General features: G+C 37.4%; 1 protein-coding gene across 10 annotated transcripts in view; it reads right to left on the bottom strand.

The window, feature by feature from the left end:
- Positions 1-9200: 9200 nt before the first annotated feature.
- The window catches only part of TNFAIP8 (TNF alpha induced protein 8), a 55801-nt gene continuing 43128 nt past the window's right edge, over positions 9201-21873 (bottom strand). For 8 of the 10 annotated variants that reach the window (XM_064403905.1, XM_064403906.1, XM_064403910.1 and 5 more), the window contains one exon: positions 9201-11085. In XM_064403905.1, coding sequence (XP_064259975.1) covers positions 10520-11085 — 566 coding nt within the window. In that variant the 3' untranslated portion in view covers positions 9201-10519. Of the gene's footprint in view, positions 11086-13492; positions 14077-17485; positions 17553-21873 lie in introns of those variants that run through there. The other 2 variants (XM_064403911.1, XM_064403907.1) reach the window with 2 other exon arrangements.

The following is a 21873-nucleotide window of genomic DNA, read 5'->3' as shown; positions in this document are numbered from 1 at the left end:
GGTGTTTTCTGCTGTCACCACACTAAATACCCTCAGAACTAATTAAACTTTGGCAGTTTGTCTATGTCATTTGAGTGCAGCTCAACAGAAGAGCGAATTGCCCAGCAGTGAGAGGCCCGGTGCAACTGGGTGTGTTTTGCAGAGAGAACATCGCTGATTGTGGTTTGGCTGTGCTGTGCTTGGCAGCAGGAGGAGGCTCTTTCCTGGGGGGGAGCAGGGCAGAGCTGTGAGTCAGATTGCAATTGCCCTTCCTGAGGAAGTAACAGATTGAGCCCTTAACATCTGTGAGCTTTGGTTCAGCCTCAACACTCAATGTTTTGTTTATTGTTGCTACAGTGTGGGATTGGGCTCCCACCTGGGAAAAGAAAGGGAAGTCTCCAGGATGCTGTGAGAGCAGCATCTAGTAAACACTGGAAATACCTACAAGGACTGAGTGGTCATCCTTTCAGTACCAATTTTATTTGCATAATCCCCTATGTAACCATATTAATCTAGAGCAGCTCAGATATGCAGGCACTTCTATAAACAAGGCCTAAGAGAACCAGGTACATTTTCAGTACTGATTCTGTCCACCACCAGATCGTTCATGATCTTGAACAAGCCATTTCAGCTCTAGTCTTTCACATTCCATAGTCTTCCATCTGTTTTTATAGATGATGGGCTGTTCAAGAATGGGACTTACTCTTGAATTTGTCTAGAAGTTAGTGGTTACATGGCCCAAATAAAATCAGTCCCTGAAGTATTTCTATAGCGGAATTTGTTGTTTGGATACCAAATAAACAGGCCATGTTAACAAGTCAGGAACTTTTACAGTTTATTTTTGTGCCTAGAGTGGGATTAGAATCAAGGGAGAGCTCACACTTTGATATAACTAAGAGTTTCCTCAACAGATTGGTGCTTTTCCTGTAGAACACAAAATAAAGCACACAGGAGAGACAGTACATCGCTTCTGTATTTTATGTTTTTAAAGTTAAACTTGTCTGTATTAAAAAGATGCAAAATACAAAGAACTACTCTGGATGGAAAGGTGTTTCATGGGTAACAGTCAGAAAAGCTTTGTTTCAGAAGTTATATCAGAAAATATCTGTATCAGTCTGAAAAAGGTATGATGGAACTGCTGCTGCTTACCGAAGTGAGGTGATGGTAGGTGGAAACATGAGCAGAAGAGGTGTCAAGCCACAAACCAAGGTCAAGCACATAGTGAGTTTTCAGTGATTGAGCCATTGTGCAAGAATAATAGCAGGACATCTACATTCCAAACACAGCCAGACAAGGTTTAACAAAATAAATCAGTTCAAAAATGAGGATCGAATTTGCTTTATTTTGTCTTAGTCAGCATTATGAACTAGCATATATTATCATTAACATGTATACTGAAATTTCAGACATTTTTCACTAGGAAAAATTTGCCAAAAACCCCACACAGTACCTTGTAATACTGAACATGATGATGTTTCTTTCCTTTTATGCTTCAATGCCCAGAGCAGTTAAGTTCGTTTCATTAGCAGCAAAATTTCATGATGTGAAACAAATTTGGTGTATGTTCTGACATCTTTTGGGTAACAGGTTAGATAATTTGGTTTGGCTTTTTTTCTTTTACAAGTCTTTTGTAAACTAGGGGCTTTCACTAGGGCCTCCCACAGGAAGTCGTCATCCCATTGGAAATGGCTTCTGCTGTCTGCTGCTGGAGATGGTGAGCACCTTGGAAACTTTTATTCAGGGGGAATAAAAGAATTTACTGACTTGCTTTTACTCTGTATTTTTAACATTGCTAAAAGATCTTTTTGGATTATAAAGATAATTTTCAAGTACTTTATTTGCTTGCTAAATGGTTTTGCTCATGGAGATTTGCAGAGGCCTATTCACTGGGAACAAAGACTTCTCTACAAACAGGATTGAAGGGGAAGATATTTCTTGCCATGATTGGAAACTAGATACTGAATCCATGTTAAAAACTGTAGCGCTTTTCACTGAATAGTGAAAAGTACAGCCTTCAACAGATGGTGCCTCCCAATAGCCTTAGTGCTCTAAAACTCCCTATGTTTGTGAACACAGATGTTTTTTGCTGTGACCAAAGATGCCTTGCTTGCAGCCAGGTCATCCTCCCCATTTCCCTTCTCCCTCTCTGCAGCCATTCTCTGGCTGTCAGTGCAGAGAGGTCATTGATGGGTCTCAGGCCCTGAGCTGGTCACATGTTTATCTCACAGAAACTGACTGCATGGCCCAGCTCACCATAGTAATTACTCCCTTAGTAAAAGTGTTTAGATAAACCTGCTTAGAAACCCCCACCGAGAAATTCCTCATAGCTTGAATGTAATATTTCTATTGATTCCTTTCATCTGCAGTATGTCAGCATATAGTAGTATTTCCATTCTAGCTTCAATTCTCTTGACTTCTTTTATTTTTCTGTGAGCCTGCAGCAGTTAGTAAGTGGGGATTTTTTGCCATTGAATCAGTTGTTTGTCACCTTCAGAAACTGAAAAGCAGCTTTCCTGATGAGATGTTGAGGAGCAGCCTACTGTGTAGTAAACAGTGCACACATTCTTATGCACCAACTGCAAATATAAATGCAAACATTTTTATAGCTGTTGTCAACAACTCACATCACAGGAGGTCTCATATCCCTGTTTTGGCAAGAAACATTAATTTTGGCATTTGTTGCACATACCACTCAATTAAGTGGAAAATTCAAGCAGGGGGTACAAGCAGAGCACTATGGAAGCTCTCCATTTGATTCCATCAGAGACTTAGGATTTAACGGAGGCCAAAGCCCTAGGTCAGTCAGGGCTCAGTGGACTGCTGAGCAGGTATGAAGTGACACAGTAGTAGAACAAACTTCTGAAGCAGAAACTAGTTGCTTGTGCATATCTACAGCTTTGAAAATGGATCCTGTGGTGACAAGTTAGGGAGGCGCCAGCAAAAGGTTATGGTGTTACTCCCATAACACTATTTCATCCTCAATGATTCTTCATGAAAAGTCCATTAAATTGGTTCTCTTGAAGGGAAAAAAAAAAAAAAAAGGAAAAGAAAAAAAAAGAAAAAAAAGGCAGTAAAACCCCACAAGGACTAAAAACAAGAACTAAAACGAGAAGTAGAAATTCTGGCAAATAACCATATGTCACATTCTGTGGAAATCAGGTGCATATTTGCACTACTATCAAGTTACAAGTAAACAGATTCTGCAGATGAGTTGAATCTTTAATGAATAGATAGAAGATTTGAAATGCTTCCTGAGAAAACAGATTTGGTCCACTTGCTTCCTGAATCTAAATGTCAGCCATACTGACATTTAGAAGAGCTACAAATTCCAAGAGGTTCTGCTCATAGAATAAATCCAGACATCTCCTTTAATGAACACAAAGTGTTGCAAAAGGTAACTTACAAAAGGTAAGTTACTTTTAAACTGTGCCTTCTAAAATGGCCTCTCCAGCTGCCACCGAGGACATTTTACAGTTCTTAATCCAAATTTTACAGAATTTTTCTCTGTGCACAACATACATTCATTTTCCCTAGATTAACAGCAGAGTTCCAGTTGTGTCTCAGAAATACCTACTCTGCCAGCTTCCATCTCAGCCATCACAAGAATGCAAATGAAAGCAAAACACCACAGGTTTGTATTGTCTGTATTCCATGGTGAGAATTCCTCCCCAGCTTAAGTAAAGAAGAATTTTAGTCAAGAATACGTGAAGTATGGCATAGCCTTCTCTCTAGAAGCAAGATGGAGAACAGCAAACAACATAAAGAGCTTGTATTCCTCTTTAGCACTCGCTCTTCTAATCAGAAATTAGGTGGGAAGTCAAAATAACCCAGCCAAGATTCTCCCAGCTCCAAACAGTAGCAAAGACTAGTTTTTTTGATACTGTTTTCTAAAGGGCCTCATTCCCTGTTTCCATATGTTGTAGCATGAGCCTCTCTGTTCTAGTTTTGGGGTAAACCATAGATTACAGTGTCATAGGATACTGGAACTGTAGGATTAAATTGTCTTAGACAAAGCCAAATGCCTGTGCTTACAGCAGGCAGTAGTCCTTATCAGAGTGTGGATGGCAAAGCAAACTTAATGAGATCTTTGTCTGATCACAGCCCTTCCTCCCAGAAAAGTGCTGAGCTTTTCTTTCCACATTTCCCTAATAGTTTCTCATATGATGGCACAGCAAATGTACCTTTGGGAGTGTCCACACCACTGAAATCAAGTTAGGCAGACTGTAACTGAGACAGCTTTTTGGTTGGGCAAAGAGACTCACTTTAGTTCCAAGGATGAGATAATTTTTCCATTGCTGAATTGTCAAGATCCTTGAGATACAGAACCAGCTCTCTTGAAAGGAACAGCTGATCTCATGTCATGTCCCTGGACCGATGCACTTATTCCCCCTCTGGCTCAAAGACTCGTGGGGAAATAAGCCATTGGCCTCAGTCTCTCTTATTTCTGCAACCTCTTATTAGGACTAGCAGACCATACATAGTTGTGACTCTCCACAAAAATAAAACCGACCCCCTAACAAACAAAGCAAAAAACCACAGTATCTCCATTCCAGTCAGTGAAGTGAGCTGAAAGCATCAGCTCAGTGGTTCTGGAGGGGGGAAAGGCTGCTCTTTCATGTCACAGAAACCCTTAATTAACTGTAGGCTTATCAACAGCCAGGGGACATTCTTCTCAGAACCCCAGCCAAGCCCAGCTACTGAAATAGAGTCTCCAAATAAAATAGTAAATCCTGCTCGGGAAAGCCAAGTAGTTTTTCAACACTATTTGGTAATGGATCATAACTAGTGCATTTGTATTCCCATACAAGAGAAGAAGGGTTGGTGGTATAGGGGCCCTTCTTGAGCTGATTTATTCCAACTACACCACCATACTCCCTGTATTAGAAAACCCTCACACAACTTAAATATAACAATATTTTTCATCCACCATTAGCTGCAGCTTAGCCAGAAAAATCAACAGCAAATGAATTCTGAAAAAAATGTACTTCAAAATGTCCCACAAGTGTCTTGCAAATGAAGAGCATTAGGTTGCCACGAGGTGCCAGCAGAAACTGGAGAACAACTGTGTGAAAAGCAAACAATTTTTCTGTTAGAATTACCTGAATTGATGAAACCTTCAGAATTATATCCACTAAGAAACCAAAGCACCTAATGAAAAAACTCCAAGGTATCTAGAAAGCATGATATGATGCCCAAGGCCAGCTGCTCTTTTGCTTCTGCTCATATTTGTGTGCACTATAAAAGCACATTTTAAACCCAGATATGTAATGCGTACTGAAATAGGAATTAATTTGTCATAAAGCCAAGGAAAAGCTTCAGTGTTAAGATTTTTAGACTAGACAGAGGAAGGCCTTACATGCAAAAGCAATTTAAATCCAAATCACAGTAACTGTAGGAAGCTCTGCCTTTGTCCTCCACCTACCATACTAAGACTTTCCCACAGGGTAAAACAACAAATAGCAAATAAGTTTTGATTGCTTGGGAAAGCTGGGCAAGCAAAGTACCTTCATAACTACATTATTCTTAATCATTAAAGTCTGCTTCTTTGTTTGATACTGTATAATTATGGTACATCCCAAAGTTTTAAGACTCCTCTTTTCAATTTGCTCCCTAATAGAAAGAAATGCCGTAAGGGATGTTTCTCCAGAAACTGGTGTTGTGCTAGCAAGTAGAAATTTACAGATGGTTACAAGATATACATCAGCACCTGTATTTCCCCAAGCTCAAAAAGTGGGTATTGATTCAGGAGTGTCTTGCCCATAAATCTCAACATTAAAAACGGAAAACAGAACTCTAAATAATAAAACTGAGTACTAAGAAAAGAGAGGTCACTTCAGCAATTTGTAGTTTAAACATTAAGGAAATTTGATTTGTTACACAGACTCAGCACTATTGTATTTGCGAAAGAAAGCTTTTTGACATAGTGTGTATGGAGATATTATCCCTTTGTTTTTATAGACATAAAAAGAAATCACATGTTAATCTGTAATATTTAATACTATATATGAATTACAAAGCTGCAATATAATGTCAACTTCAGTATGCAGAATTCAGCATGAAAAGATTATTAAAATAGTAGAATGGAAAATTATTTCAGAAATTCTTTCAAATGCGAGCTTTCTTGTTTTGTTGCATTTTGGTGTCTTTTTTTTTTCTGCAAACTGTAAATAACTACATTACTAAGTCTAAACTTTCTGAGTAATAGTCACAGTTTTGCACAGCAATTTGGTTTTAAGATAAATAGGAAACTTTCCCCTCCCAAAAGACATTTTGTTTATGTGAAGTGCATATTACAGAAATTTTCTGGACAATTATGATCTCTTTTGACAGTTGTTTTATCCAGAGCACAGATGTTTGCCACTTAACCATGAATGTTGGCTGACCTGCCCAGATCTCCATAAAAAGCAGTTGTAACAAAGTTTGTCTGCAAATGGTTATGCAAACAGGAATCTTCATCTCATGTATATGAAGTATACCCTTTGTAATACGTTCAAAAGCACTTCTGGGAAAAAAAAAAAAAAAGGCTCAGAATTACATGTACTGAAAGCACACTGATGACACTGATGAGGGTATAGATTATAGCCAGAACAGTATTAGCAGCTAAATCAAGATGTAGATTATTCTTTCAAAGGTCAAATTACATTGCCAATGCTCCCTCCACCAAAAAAAAAAAACAAAAAACAAGAAATCAGGAAAGCGGTGTTTATTTGTGTTTTTTCATTAAGTAAAGCAGGTAATGTAGCCTATAAAATCTTCTCCTTAGATTACCAGGTAATGTAATCCTGGGGTAAAAACAGTAGGAAAGGAGTTGACCTGTCTTTTAAGTTTCAGCTGCTCAGAATGGCAGCGAGAGGCAAAAGAAAGCTGCGGTAGGCGATCACCAGACAGCCAGAGCTCATCCTAGAAAGACCATCCGAGTCCATGCAACGTACAGCTTACCATCCTACCCTCAATGCTGTCCCCTCTACAATGAAGTGGGCTAGATCCCTCTCTGCTAGACCCTGAAAATGAGCACACTCTGGTTCTTTGAAGAGCTACAGGCAGAATTCCAGTTTACCTTTAAATAGTCACATTATAGCCATTACTACTAGAAGGGGCTGGAAAGTTACTGAAGCCAACTGCCATCACAATCAATTCTCTGTTTTCTTGGGAAAATGTAATCTCACTAGGGAGAAATATGAGAAAGCAATTGGCCATCTCCTCACTCTATTGTTTTACAAGAATTTATGGGTGGGGTTGAATTTTTTTTTTAGAGGAGACATGATTTGGGGGAAAAAAACCAAAACAAAACCACAAATTGCTCCACATCAGTTGCTGCAATCTTCCAGATTCCTTATGATCTCTGTACCTCCTAAATGGAGATAAATCTCAAGAGAACTCAAGAACAAGGCTTGTAATTTACCCAATTGTGTCTTTTTGTTTGTCTGTGCACACAAACATAATTAAGGAGTGGCCAAAAGCCAAAAGCCCACACACAATGGCCCTGATAACCTCCCTATATTTTGTTTTTGTTGTATGCATGAGATCATGTTTGTTTGTACCTTGTAAAATGTATCCAAGGTCTTACTTAGCACTTTTTCAATGCCTCTAGAAGGCGATAACATTAGTTTTAAGTTACAGAACTTCAACATGTATTTTGATGGCATTAGGTTTTACATATTAACTAAGTGTTGAAAAATTATTAAAAATACATATCACCTGAGGTACTGAGATTTAGATGCCTATTGTAAAATGAATCTATGATGACTGGATTTTAATGTATTCATTATTACCCTATTAAAACACAGTATTATCAATTTTGCAATACTAAATTATGAGATTATGCTACCCATAATTGAACAGTAAGACTGTAACATTTTAAAAATCTTGACTATGTCAAGTTTCTGCTAGAGGGTCAATGCCTTCATACCAGTGTACTACAGGCAAAAATGCCCTCAGTTTATTTCTGAATTGTCATCATTAAAGCTACTATTTATGTATGCTGCAGGAAAAAGAATTAACTGCAAAAGTATGTAGCTTGAGTGCTTTGTCAGAAGAACATGGTAGGTGTTAGGAAACCAAACACAATTGGTTTCTTTCGTCATTATGGAACTCACTTTTTTGTAATTCAAAATGAATGCCAGACAAGAACCATTGTCACAGCATCTCAGAAGAATATAACTCAGTTGTGAGCTAAATATATGTTCTCTTAACTGTCAAGGTTTCATGCTTATAATCAGATCTCCATGGGCAATTTTAACTTTTTCTAACAAGTAAATGGCCAGACAGTGCAGCTCAGTAAGAAGGTCTGGGTACTGAAAATGTACATGGCTCATATGCATGTAAGTAGGTGTTAATTATCAATGTGCAAAGATTATTTCACCAGGTTTTTTTCCCAGAGAAAATTCAAATTTCAGCCTTTTTTTTTTTTTCCAGAGAAAATTCAAATTTCAGCAATCAAAAGATTCTGGTTCATGGCCAAAGATAATCTTCTGTGCTTCACACAGCATACACATGTAATACTGTGTATTATGTGTGTATGCTGTGTGAAGCATACACATGCAATATTGTGTTCTAAACAAGGTACTGTCTCCTCCTTTCAGTAACTGTTACCATTTGTTATAAACTAGGCTATTTGGGGAGAGTCAGGACATAATTTAAAAATAGGATTTGTAGATAAAACTGTTTTAATTTCTAGAAGTCAAGTTCCTTTTTATTCTCACCCCAGGAGGAAGAATTGGTATTTCTAGACAGGAAGATAAAATAAATACAGCAGCAACTAAACTCTTTACAATTTGTGCGATTTTTCCCATGATGTTGCATTTCTATACATGACTTCTGATGGACAGAACACAGTGTTTTTACTGTTTAGGCAAAACATGAGAAGAGATCTTACATGATGCTCCTTCAGATGTCAACCTAATAAGTTACTTCTTGGCAAATTCTGGTGTACTGTCCTTACACCTGTTCCCAGCTGTTTCCATAAAAGTAGTACATCAGTCTTCTCTCTCTGCTGAACAACAGTGGCTTCCATAAAATGAATTCACATTTTGAACACATTAATCCAGCAGGTTTCCAGGAATATTGAGAGCCTAATGACCAACCTAACAGCAATAAAACTTATTTTTCTCTCTTAAAAATCACAAGTAATGCTGAAATCGTATGTCAGATGTTGCACTGCTTTTGTTGCTGGCACAATTTAGAATTTAAAATATGATAAGGGGGAAAAAAGACAAGAGAAGTTTGGAGTGCAAATATTCTTTGGTTTACTCATTAAAACAAAAGGACACAGCAAACAGCAAAAACACTGGCAATTAAATAAACAGCAAATTCTTTATATGCTTCCTAACAAAAAGTCTTTGGCTGTTTGAAATGTATTAACTTCATGCTTTTAAGTACATTACAGTGTCTAGAAAGTCACATTTTTTATCCCCAATGTCAAGGCAGAGAGAAGATGAGGAAGAAAAAGGATAAAAAGTAGGAAGTAAGAAAAGAAGAAAAAAAATTATTTAAAATTCCATTTTTCCATTAGCTAAATAGTATATAACACAATGATAACATTAATTTCTGTTTCTACTTTCATTGTACACAATGCAAATTGGCTTGCAATTTATCAACTTTGGTGAATTCACATGATCATACACATCAGACTAGTATATCAGATATAATGACTCACATCTTTTCGAAAAGAATTGTGACCCTTCCAACCCAAATGATTGTTTCTATGATTCTACTAGCAGAATTCTATAAATCTTAAGGAATTGCACAGAGAAGTCACTGTGTTTTATCTTATTGTAGGCAGAGTTAAAATTCTGTACCACAAGCAGTTTCTTGGGAATGCTCTTTCCCAGTTCAGCTCTTTTCCTGTAGCTTATTCCTCAAATAATCCCCATGTAGTCAAAGGAAGCAAGCACCTGTGCAGGTCTATCAGGATCTCTACTTGGGAGATCCTGCCTTGCAGACAGGAATTTTTCACCTCTGAGCTGGAGATGCACAAGCCTGCTGTTAAGACTCTATGTGACAGCATCACTGATTTTATTTAAAACTCAATGCTTCATAATGGCAACACTAGGAAGCTGTTATCTGTGCAGAGAGCATAAAAGACTATAACTGAATCAAATATGTCTATTTTACAAGTAAATGAAAGAAATTACAGAGTGTACCATCACCATGACAGTCTGTTACCAACATTAATGGATTCTGATAGTTTAGAATTAATTCTGTAAATCTATGAAAGATGCGGATTGTCTGACGGCATATTGTTTTGGTTTGTATATCTATCTCACAAGACTCTCACTCTACTTGAACCATTCTGTTTGATTATCTTTATCAAGCTGTTTCCATAGGCAAAGCACAGTAAAAAAAGTCATGTGCAGTTTTTCTTCCAGATGGACTGTGAATAGCAACAGATAGCGCACAGTAAGAAATCAATTAATAAAGATATTTAGGAAAGATTTGGTATAATGTAAAAAAACCTGTTTGCATGCTCCCTTATTCCTTCATAAATCAACAGTGTTCCATCCACAAATAACTCATAGGCAGTCACCTCTAATACAAGGACTTATATGTTCCCCTCATCTAGCATTTTGTTGACCCCATCACAAAGTTTCTGCAAATGGATTTTATAAGGTCCAAAGGGATTGTACAAGGCAGCCAAGAATTCACAATCAGAGAAGTGATCAAACACATTGTTGACGCGTCCGTGTGACTTCGCAGTTAGGTGACGCTGAATGATTTCATGCAGCAGCTCTCTACATTCATTCAAGAGTTTGGACAAAAAGTTCCTGTCAAAGGTATAATCCACTTGATGGAAACTGACCACGGTCTTAGCCAGCTGATGGACCTTCTTCTTGAATTTCTCCATCAGTGCTATTTCCTCCTGATTAAACTGGTTGTTCCTGTAGAGAATTGCCAATTTGAGGACTATTTTAATGAGGTTTTTGATGATCTTCTCTGCTTCTTTTTTATTTTGTGTATATTCCTTTGTTACTCTGTAAAGCTCATCTAAAACATCACTGCTTGTATCATCAATCAAAGTAGTTGCTATTGATTTGGACACCATTTTTCCAAGGATCTTCTTCTGGGCCTGAATGGCCAGACTTTTGGAGTTGAAGACATCTGTGGCCACTAGAAGAAAAAAGTGTGCAGTCAGTACTTCCAAATAGACAGTCTCTGGACAGCAAGTTGAGGAATATTTCTATATTAATACATTCACAATAGTCTTACTAAGTGCCACAAAAATAATGCAACATAGTTGCAGAAAAAAAACCCATCTTTAAATCCCTAAAATTACATTTCTTTAGCTTTACATTCTTTCAGACAGTTTTACTTTTGTGAAAATACCAACTGAACTTGCTCAGAAATGGTTTGGAAGCTCTCTCTATATATAGATTGATGGAATTTCAAATTGAGGCAATAAAACTGCCCTATTTGATCAGATGAGTCACAAATCTAATCTGATTCTCACTTTCATAATGAAATCTGAAACCAGGATTATTTCAATGCCATGAAAAATAACCACTGCTACTCAAATAAAGATAATAATTCAGTGAAGCAACCATTATAAAGCCTTTTCCTGCTTAGCATTTTACATGATCAGTGAATGCAGACACCAGACATTAATTTTTTTAAAAGATATCTATTTTGTACATATCTATAGATATCCATACAGAAATACTAAAGAAATACAAAATACCACGGTCAGCAAACAACACTGAGATTCTCTGGATGGAAACTGAAGACACTGGTTTTCAGAAGAAAAGCAAGTACAGATTAACATTTCCATGTCCTATACTTTTTGCAGTAAAACAAGAGATTTATTTCCTAGGGATTCTCATAACAATTGTGAGCATAACCCTTTAAAAATGTCTTTTTGTGACCAATGAAGTAGATCCTAGACTACATTTCCAGTTCTAAAACTATGTTTGATTGCACTAATACACCCATTGACTGGTTCGCACTTTTGTTCAAAAGAACAAAAAGTCCTTGTTAGAAGACCCCAAACAATCCTTCACAAACTTGACTTGAAATGTTATGACTTGTTCTGTTGTCAGTTACAATTTTTTGACACATGTGAGCTGATATTTGCAGTTAGAATTGTCTGGGAAATGGCTGCTGTTGTGCTGCAGCTCTCCTGGAGTCTCAGACAGGGGGAAGGAAGACTACATCTGTTTACATTTACTATACATATGAAAGGTTTGCTTAGCAAACACAGGGACTGGAAATATTTTCTTCTTTTTTTTTTTTTCTTTTAATGAAAACATCAACTCTGCAGATGTCAGACAGTAAGTCCCTGAATTTGGAAAAGGTTTCCTCCTAACTGCTGGTATGTGGGCAGCTGGGTGTGTTCAGACTAAGGGTGCCTCAGGGGTTCCAGCAAATAGAAGAAACTTGTCCTTCAGGACATGAAACACAAATCTGTATTTTTAATTCAAGAGTATCTTTGAGAAACTTAATAACAAGCTCCTTTTTTTATCATCCCACAAACCTTCAAGCAGGTTTGTTTGTTGCAACTTTCAGTGCATATCAGTATTTTGTTTTGAAGCATGAAATGTCTGAGCACATTTTTGAAAGTCTTTATTACCAGAGGACACTCACAAACCAAAGAACCCCTTGTTAACTATCTCAGGCAAAGCTCTCAAGATCACAAGACAGACACACTTCTCAACCACAAAGATACAGGAAGACATTAAAGATGCTGAGCAGTCATTTTGAACTGAAAATATTTGATTTTTCTTTCTGTGTTAAAGCTAAAACTGCAATGGTTACTATTAAAGTAAAACTAATCCATGTTTTCCAAAGGATGGTCAAATACCAGAACTCAAGAGCCAATGCTTTACAAAGATCTATGGAAAAATTATAACTTTCTTTCTCTTCCAGGAGAAAACAGGAATATCAACTATTATTTAATAACTTTTATTAATTAGTCTTCTTAGTAATGGTCATGATGTCTTCTTTGTGACACTCCACATGGATATGGATGTTCCTACTAACAGCAGTTACTTTTTGGCAGTATGCTAAATATTTTACAGTTTTTCAACAAAAAACCCCTCTTATATTACATGATTTTACATTTTACAAAGTACAACTCAACACACAGTTACCTTTGCTAACCAAAAGAGGAACTGCTCCATTTCAAAAGCTGCCGAACTCTTAAGGTATTTTTCCAATATCTGTCTGAGTTTTAGGGCTATCCAGCATACTTATGCGCTTTGCTACTTAGAGCAAAGTAGATACTTTCTATCTTTGCTGTAAGTACACCAGACGTTAGTTTCATTTTCCCTGTGCTGTTACATGGGTTCTAATTTAACTGTTAAATATGTAAATGTCATACTTCAGTATTTCAGCCAATCCAAAAAAGGAACTTGCTAAGTCTTTGTAGTTTATAAGCAGAATTTTTCCTCCTTACTAATGACAGAAAGACTTAAAATTTATTTCACAGCTTGGATAAAACTCAGTTTAAGCAGTAAGAGTATAGAGCTTCTTCAGAATGGACAAACATACTTCCTTAAATAACAGTAAAGCTATTACTTACTTGTTCATCTCATGTAATTGCAGTTTTTACTGCTGCCAGCAGAAAGAGAAGCAAAACACCCAAGGTGAAGTCTGGCCTGTGGCGTATTTTTTTTGGTAAATGCAGTGCACACTTTATCGTGTGCTTTGAAACATTGTCAGAATCTATCACAGAGAGAATATGGAGTTTTCCTCCTCGCCGTAAGGGCAGCTCTTCTCAGCTACCTTCCTCTCCTGCCTGCAGTGCTTCATTTTGCTTTGGCACCCCAACATGCAAAAATACATCTCAGTGGTTTCACTTCCTCGAAGAGAGCGCTGAAAGGAAATTGCAGCGCCGAGCAAGCAATGCAACACCGAGGGCTGTTCCTGCCCACTGACAACTGGAACAATTCACAGACAGGGAAGGAGAAAAAAGATCCTGTGACTCCAGAGGACAGGTGATGTGTCAAGAAGAGGTTTTAAAACATTGACCTGGTATCTGCAAGTGGAGATGCTGATCGGTGTATCAGAGGTGCCTGTCTCACAGGTTGTGCTGGGGAGGGCAGTGCTCCCAATGCAAGGGCTGCCAGGCACCCCCTTTCAAACTTCTGACTGCAATTTCAGATACCAGCACCTGAAAATGCACTTTTATACAACTACTTGAGGATGACTGTATGTAGACACGTTTTGAAAGTGATTATAGTAGCTGGCCTGGATGTCTGACCACATCTTCTGTGTTGACAGGTTACATCCTTGCACTTTATACGGAAATAATGTCATTTCTCTGGTGACCTGCAGGTAATCCCATTAATTTGAAGCAGCTCACAGTTTGGTTTACCTCATGGCTGCTCTTTATAGCTCCAATTTCTTTCCTCTGCAGTTTTATACTTTACTTTTTAAAAGGTTATCATCAAAAAATACCCCTTTGAAATCAATGGGATGTCATTTGCTGCACAAACTACTCAAGTAAGCATGATTATGTGCAGTGAAGCCATGCCTCCACAGAAGAAAGTTGTCCAAGAGGAAAGGCTTTCGGAGGAAATCCTGCTTCCATTACTTTGAAACTCACAGAATCAGTCTTGGGAATAATACAGACATCTGCAAAATTTCCTAATTTATTATTTAAATGAGCAAACAAGGTGCTAGAGACAGCCTCCTATGAAAACCATGAGCTTAGTGATTATGAAACTTTTTGATTTTCATAGCCAAGCACACAGTATATGTGTTTAACATTGTATTTTGCATATTAAATTAATAAATACTGGACATGTAGAATGTCCAAATATTTTACTATACAGAGGTTTTCCTTAAACTGGGGTGGAAGTGTAAACTTTCAGTGAAAATTTAAAATTGTGGTTAATAGACCCTCAGGAGACTGCTATAGAAGTACAAGAAGGCTCATACTTAAGGCTGCAATGCTGACTTTTCCCTCACATGGAAGCTAGCACACCTCCCTCTGTACTGTGGCAAATGAATATTACACTGTTGCCACATACCCTATGTCTCAACTTTATTTAAATTTTAAAAAAAAGGTAGTATTTGGAAAAAAAAAAAAACAGCTTATTTTCTTCCACAAGACAATAGTCTACGGTAGATTCAACATCACTTGCATCTGAGTGTATGCAATCTCATGTACACTGACAATGAATACTTGAGTCAAAGAGTATTTTTAAACTTCACATTGTGAAGGAGCAGGGGAAAAAAAAAGCATCCAGCAAAAAAATTACAGTGAACCAACATAAATTCCATAGTCAAGAGTTGAGCTTTCTGAGACTCACTGTGTTGACAGAACAGTCCCAAAAGAAAAGAAAATATGACTGTGAAACACTGCTCCCTGAGACCCAGTTCTCATTTTAGTGAAGGGAACATCACGTGCTGCACAAGACCCAAAAATGATGAGGGTTTTTGGGAACAAAAACATCAACATGGGCTTGAGAGGAAAGGGACAGCACTGACTGAGGGCTTCAGGCAGCATTTAAAAGACTATTACATAGCATTGAGAAATGTGGGAATGGACTTCCTGCCGGGAATCCTGTGTGGATGTGTGTGTTTGCCTCTCTACAGACTGTAGAGCTAAAAGCCTGCACATGCCATACAAATTGCATGTTCAGTCAGACTCCTGTAGTGAAAGAGCACTATTTCCCTGGAGGGTGGCAACTTAAAATCAAGTGGAATTAGTGTTATGCTCTCTGAGTGTATGTGACCATGAGTCATGCACCTCCAAAATCATGAGATTGCCTAGATATGAAGGAATAAAAGAATTACTGAATTTTTAATCTTATTTTTGCCTTCTGCTTTCTGGGTCTTCACATATCTACTCTTGTTTTCAGGAATGTCACAGACCAGAAACATAATAAATACAGAAGCATATAAATATATTAATTCAGGTATAAATACATGACTTCAGTAAGGTAAAGCTGCAATGGTGATAAACTACAAGACTAAGTACCAGTGAATAAACAAGTTCTGAGGTACAAAATAGGAATAAATAGTTACAAACCTGTTACCAGGGCTGTAACAATTTTCACAATTATTATACTCATTATATGTCAATATGATTAAAAAACTTGAGTGGTAGGATACAGACTATGAAGTCTTCAGATATGAACAAAGTAAGTTGATTTTTCTAGCTGCCAAATGATATATATAGCTTCTTCTTAATAACCATTTGAGTGAGTCACAGTTTCAAAAAGGTTTTTTAATGCTGTTTTCTTTTTTCTATTTTAAGAGAAGAGTCAGTCTTTTGATTCTTATCTCAGTGCTTCAAAGTCTCTTGGGTAAAAGGTACGCTAAAATCCTTCCCAAAATTCTTCTAGAATTCCTTCCAAAAATACAGCAGCTCCCAAATGGCCACTTCAGCATATTGGCCAGTCTCCACATTCAAAAGCATTTGTTCACTTATTGGCTTTTCAAAAACTGGTGAAAACTGAGGTTTGTACCAGACATGCAAGACCAGAAACACTCTGAGAGCTTTCACTCTTCAGCCTCAGACACTGGCACTGCAACTTCACAGCTGGCTATGGGCAGGAGTGGGAAGAGACCAGGAGAGCCACAGAGTTTATTGATAGAAGGACGTCAGTAGGGCACACGGGTTGGGCAAGCACCACCAGGCAGTGGAAAACCCAGGCAGCAAATGGCCAAGTGCAGAAGGGGGAATGAAAAAAAAACAACTCAAACAAGGGCCCTGTACAGTACTTGCTTCTTTCACATGCACCTCTACTTTTTTAATTCATGTACATGAGGTCCTTATTGGAAGATCAAATATTTTACTTGGCACCTTGCATTTAAAAAGAGGGATTTATATACGAATACTGATTTTAACTAGGAAACAGTTTTAACTAAAATTTTTAATGCATACAAAGCATTCTTTCATGAGTAACATTTGCTTACAGTTCTCCTAACAGGTAAAGTAAATTGTACTAAATTCTGTCTTGCCATAATTGTTACCAACTGAGCATATGACGAGAATGCTAATTATTCAAGCAACATGCACTAGTTCTAGTATTCACACTGGAAGACCTTCAAAAGGAAAAACACCCCATCTGAAGCCAAGCTTTATGCATGGCAAATATTGCATGAGCAGTCTTACTGGATCTGGAAGTCAGCTATGAGGCTGCAAGTCACTCTGGAAAAACAGTTAATCAAGCAATTTCAGGAAAAAATATGGCTAATTAAGCATTTTTGAATATACAGAGTATGTCTGACCTGCATTCTCATACTGAAAGTGAGCATATATTGATCTACAGAAAATGGGAAAAATAAAAGACAGCAAACAACATTTAGAATAGCTTCTCACCCAATAAAATGCTCAGTAAGTCATTGCAATATATGTTTGCAAAACACATGTGATACTGTTATATGCTTCTGGATTTTGCTATTTAATTCTAATATTAGTGTATTAAAATGTCCAAAATTTTACAAACCACAAAAGATGATCCATATTCTAGCTGCAAACCAAAACCAAGCCATTAAAAAACCCCAGAAAATAAAATACTTTTTTTTGTTAAGAGGTGAAAAGAATTGCCAAAAAATGTACCTGAAGGTTAAGTCTGGGTAGAGTAGCAAGGAATTATGCTATTTCCAATAAGAATGTTGCAGAGTTTTGCAGTCCCATGGGAGCAGTCAGTGCCAACAAGTTATTCTGGTTTTACATGCTTGTGCTTCCCACAGCCAGCCTATGCATCACATGATACATATACTGTAGCTGATTTAGAAATTTTAAAAAGTCTCCTAAAAGATATTTTCCCCAAACCTCTGCATTTGTTTTCATTAACAGTGTAGCTTTAAAAACAAGGGAAAAAAATCAGATTAACTTCAGATGAGTGCTCTCAGAATATTTCAGAATACAGTGGATATTAAACCAAGAAAACTACAGTCACAGAGAACAATGTCATGAACTTAATTTGGTATTTCAGTCTTCTGCCACCATTTGTTATCCTTGTTGGAATGTAACAACTGGTGCAGTGCTGTTAAGTACACAGCCTGTATATTTCAGCTGTTGGTCTTTTCAGGGCTGTATCAGGTTCCTCTGTATCTACCAAGTGTCCATGCACAGTGAATAATAATGCTGACAAACCTTTTCACAGGAAATTAAACGTATCTTATGTCATTCCTTCCAATCAATCAAATGCAATGCAGGTACTCTATATTTTGTCCAGCCTTAGAAATACACACCAAACTGCATCAAGGCAACAGTGCCAAGCTCCTGAACCCAAGTGGCATTCTAAATTTGAAATTTTAAAAAGTGGTATCTAATTGCTCTTACAATCATCCTGGCAAAAAGAATTATTTCTCACAAAAAATTAACCCCAAAACACTTAGCTGTAGGCACAGGAACTACATACATATAAAAAAAAAAAAAAGAGTTCCTGGCTTCAACACAGAAGGAAAACCTCAGCAGCCAGCAGCTGAGGAGCACTTGGAATGCACTGGAGAAAATTAAACTTGATATGTTGCAAAAATACAATGAACTGGAAGGTCCAAATGAGATGGCAATCTGGCATGACAGAGACAGGTAACTCAATCACAAGGCATATGTCACAGCCTGGCCATTAAAATGCAAAGGGCATGTATATGAATCACATGTAAAGAGTCAAAGCAGAGGCTTCAGAGTTCAAATGACACAGAAGTTTGTGAGGGATCTTACAACGTCTTTGAAACTTGTTAATAATGTTTTTCCTGTATTTCTAGTTCTGGCTCTCTGTTCTTCTCCCTGTTGATCTGTAGCTACACTGTCTGTTTCTTACAGAGAGGATGGGACTCCCTCGGTATTTGTCTTTCATTTTAATGTTTAAAGCACGCTGGATTGCTACCATTAACTTTATGTGTGTATATATATGTACACATATATATATAAAACTAACTTCTGAGGCACTGAAGACTACCACAGCTACAGGCCGGCTGCATAAAATCTAGTAGTCTAGTCAGGGCTTTCAATTCTCAGGTGTCAGTTTGGTATATTCATTGCAATATCCACATTGAAATGTAGATTATAAAGAATACACAAAATTATACCATCTAAGAATTTTACTTATCAGATATCGGCTGTTCTTTAGGCCTAATACACTAGTAGCACCCTTCATCTCTTTTTCAGTTTTTAATTTTTTACTACCCTTTTTTTTACTAGAAAGGATAAATTTTATGGAATTCAATGCATGGCTGTAGAGACAATATGTGCTTTGTCTGCCTTCCATACCACTCACTCATGGCAATTTCCATGGTTATGGAAGACTACAACTGGTGGCTGAAATGGCAATTTTTTCTGCACACCTAACATGTTTACTTTCCTATTCCACAAGGAGCAAAATGAACCAACTGCTAAGTTTTAAGTTCTTTTCCCATTATTTAGTAGCTACAGCCTGTTTCCTCTGTATCCATACTAACACAACCTTTATCCAAACATGCAGTCATGAAACAAGATGTTGAGTCTTTTCTCTTCTTCACTTCTTTTCTCCCTCACAGGCTCTCCAAGACCCAAGCACACAGTTATCTTCCAGAGGCTTAGCTTTGTCTCCTCTTTGTTTCCACTAGTGCCACCCAAACCCACCTTTAAAATATTTGACTTAACAACAACAACACAACAAATTAAACCTAATTTAAGACTGTCAAAACACCAATCCACTTCCCCACATATCTTAAGAGTTTGGTTTGCTTTCACTAATGTCCTTAAGTTCTAGTAGAATATAAAACATAAGAGAAAAAATGGGTCTTCAATATTGTTAGTTAGAACTTAATCTTCTTCTGTAAAATTGAATCTTTGGTTAAATATTATGTCTGACCTTGTCATACATCAGGAAGTAGTATTATTTGCATACAGAACTCTGATATCTAGCAAAGCAGTAATAATCCTATTTATTTTTGAAGGTCACAAGTATATTTACTGACTGAAAGCTGGACAGCCTCCAGAGGTCCCTGTTCAGCCTCAAATCTTCTGTTTGTTAAACCTGCATCTTCTTTGTAATTCTCTTCTTGGGGCAAAGCATATGAGACTTGGCTGCATGGTTTTTTACAGCTGGTGATTGATTGCTGCAGAATTTGACAATTTAGCTTCTTTACTTTGCAGTGACATCAAATGACATTTTCAACTAAGCAATGGACAGCTCTGATCAGCTATGAAAGGTCATAAAATAGCAAGAAAGGTTGTTGCACCTTGAGTGCAACAAGATTATTACCCATAGGTAATAGAAGGAGGAATGCAAATTTGAACCAGGAAAAGGAAAGCCTTCAAGTGGTGAATAGAAACACCATCAATCTAAATTTCAAGTGTTTGCACTGAAATAAAAATGTCAATACTTTCTCTTTTTCTCACCATAATGTTGTCCTCTCCTCCCCAACTGTATCACATCAAGTAACAAGTTACAAAGAAGGGATCAACTTTTATCTGCAAGTTACTGATTTTAATACCAACTGCTTGTTGTAAAGAAGAGTTTAAACATACATCGAGGACCCGACGTCTTGCACCACAGAATTTAAATCTCTAATTTCCACATTGAGGACAAGGCTGTGGGCTTGATAAGGACATATCACCACAAGACACCAGAGTCAAACTTTATTCCTACTCCTTCCTGAAGTACCCATTTCTGTTCGCAGATGCTCAAATTTATTATTCATTGTTTCAAGTTCCTAAAGAAGTTGGCATCACTATGCCTCAGTGAATGTTTTTAAAACAAATGTTTTTAAGTGAACAGAAACATCCATTCATTTTCTCATTTACAAGGAGGAAAAACAGCCACTGGAATCAGTAACTGAAGTATTCACCAGTCATCTGCTTGCTTCCGTTAATATCAAAACCAAATTTTATTCTTTCTAGAAATACAATTGCCTTTGTAGAATAGTTTTGCAAAGTGGACATAGCAAAAGTAAAACCATTCCTCATGAAAGTGTCAGGTTTGAAAATAAGGAGTTTCTGCATTTTTCAAAGGTTTCTCCACACCGCTCTGAAGTTAATTAAATGGATGCTTGTCTGTGCATGCACTCAGTTCTTTATTAATTGCTGTATGAATGTAAATATTTTGGGATAGGGACTTGAGGGTATCACATTCTTAGAGATGCACAGGGCATCTAGCAATGCCTTAGAGAAACTTACAATTACTGGCCTTTACAGATACATAAAATCATCTCAGAATGTCCCTGGAATTTCAGGTTTCAAACCTTTCAAGGATAAATGCTCTCAAATAAATTAGGTGCTTATTCCCACTTTACTGCAATTTATTCTCATTGCTGCAAACTGCCAGCAGGAACAGGACTCTGCAGACACTGTGACATTTGTACATTATCTGTCAAACTAAAATGTAGGTTTTCCCTATTGCTGTGCACAACAGACTATCTGACCTTTCACTACTAATCTGCATGGTTACAAATGCTGATACTAAATTCTGAAAAAGATAGGGAAAATTAAATTAGTTTATGCAGTGTGTATCCAATCCTCTATATTGCTTCTGCTAAAACAGATCTGTGGGGAAGATTTTGAATGCCAAGGTCCCCAGACCGAATCCAACAGGCCACCCAGAGATGTGAGCTCTCTACTTCTGCCTGCCAGCTAAGCGCTAGAAATGAAGCACACACTAGAACTGGGACAGAGAATTAACTGATGGAAACTGAGTCAAATCACCACCCAATTTGGGCAGAGATGCTTAGTGATAAGAACAAAATTTAAGAGAAAACATCCCAAAGTCTTAAATGTAGAATGAATATCTCAAAGAACAGGCCACTCAGTTTCTCTCCTTCTCCCTCAAAATAAGACTGTCTCCAAATGACAACGTGTTTAACGCTTCTGCTTTTGCTGACACAATGGTTAAAACAACTGAGATTTTGGCAGTTGCATTTTATTGCTAATCCCACTGTGTATCCTGTTTTGTAGTCATGACAGAGACGCATCCACAAAACAGGAAGTGTACACCTACCATCAAAAACACAAGCAACTCA

Source organism: Passer domesticus, chromosome Z (assembly GCF_036417665.1).
Source record: "Passer domesticus isolate bPasDom1 chromosome Z, bPasDom1.hap1, whole genome shotgun sequence".
Lineage (NCBI taxonomy): Eukaryota > Metazoa > Chordata > Aves > Passeriformes > Passeridae > Passer > Passer domesticus.
This window is presented reverse-complemented; position numbering and strand designations above follow the sequence as displayed.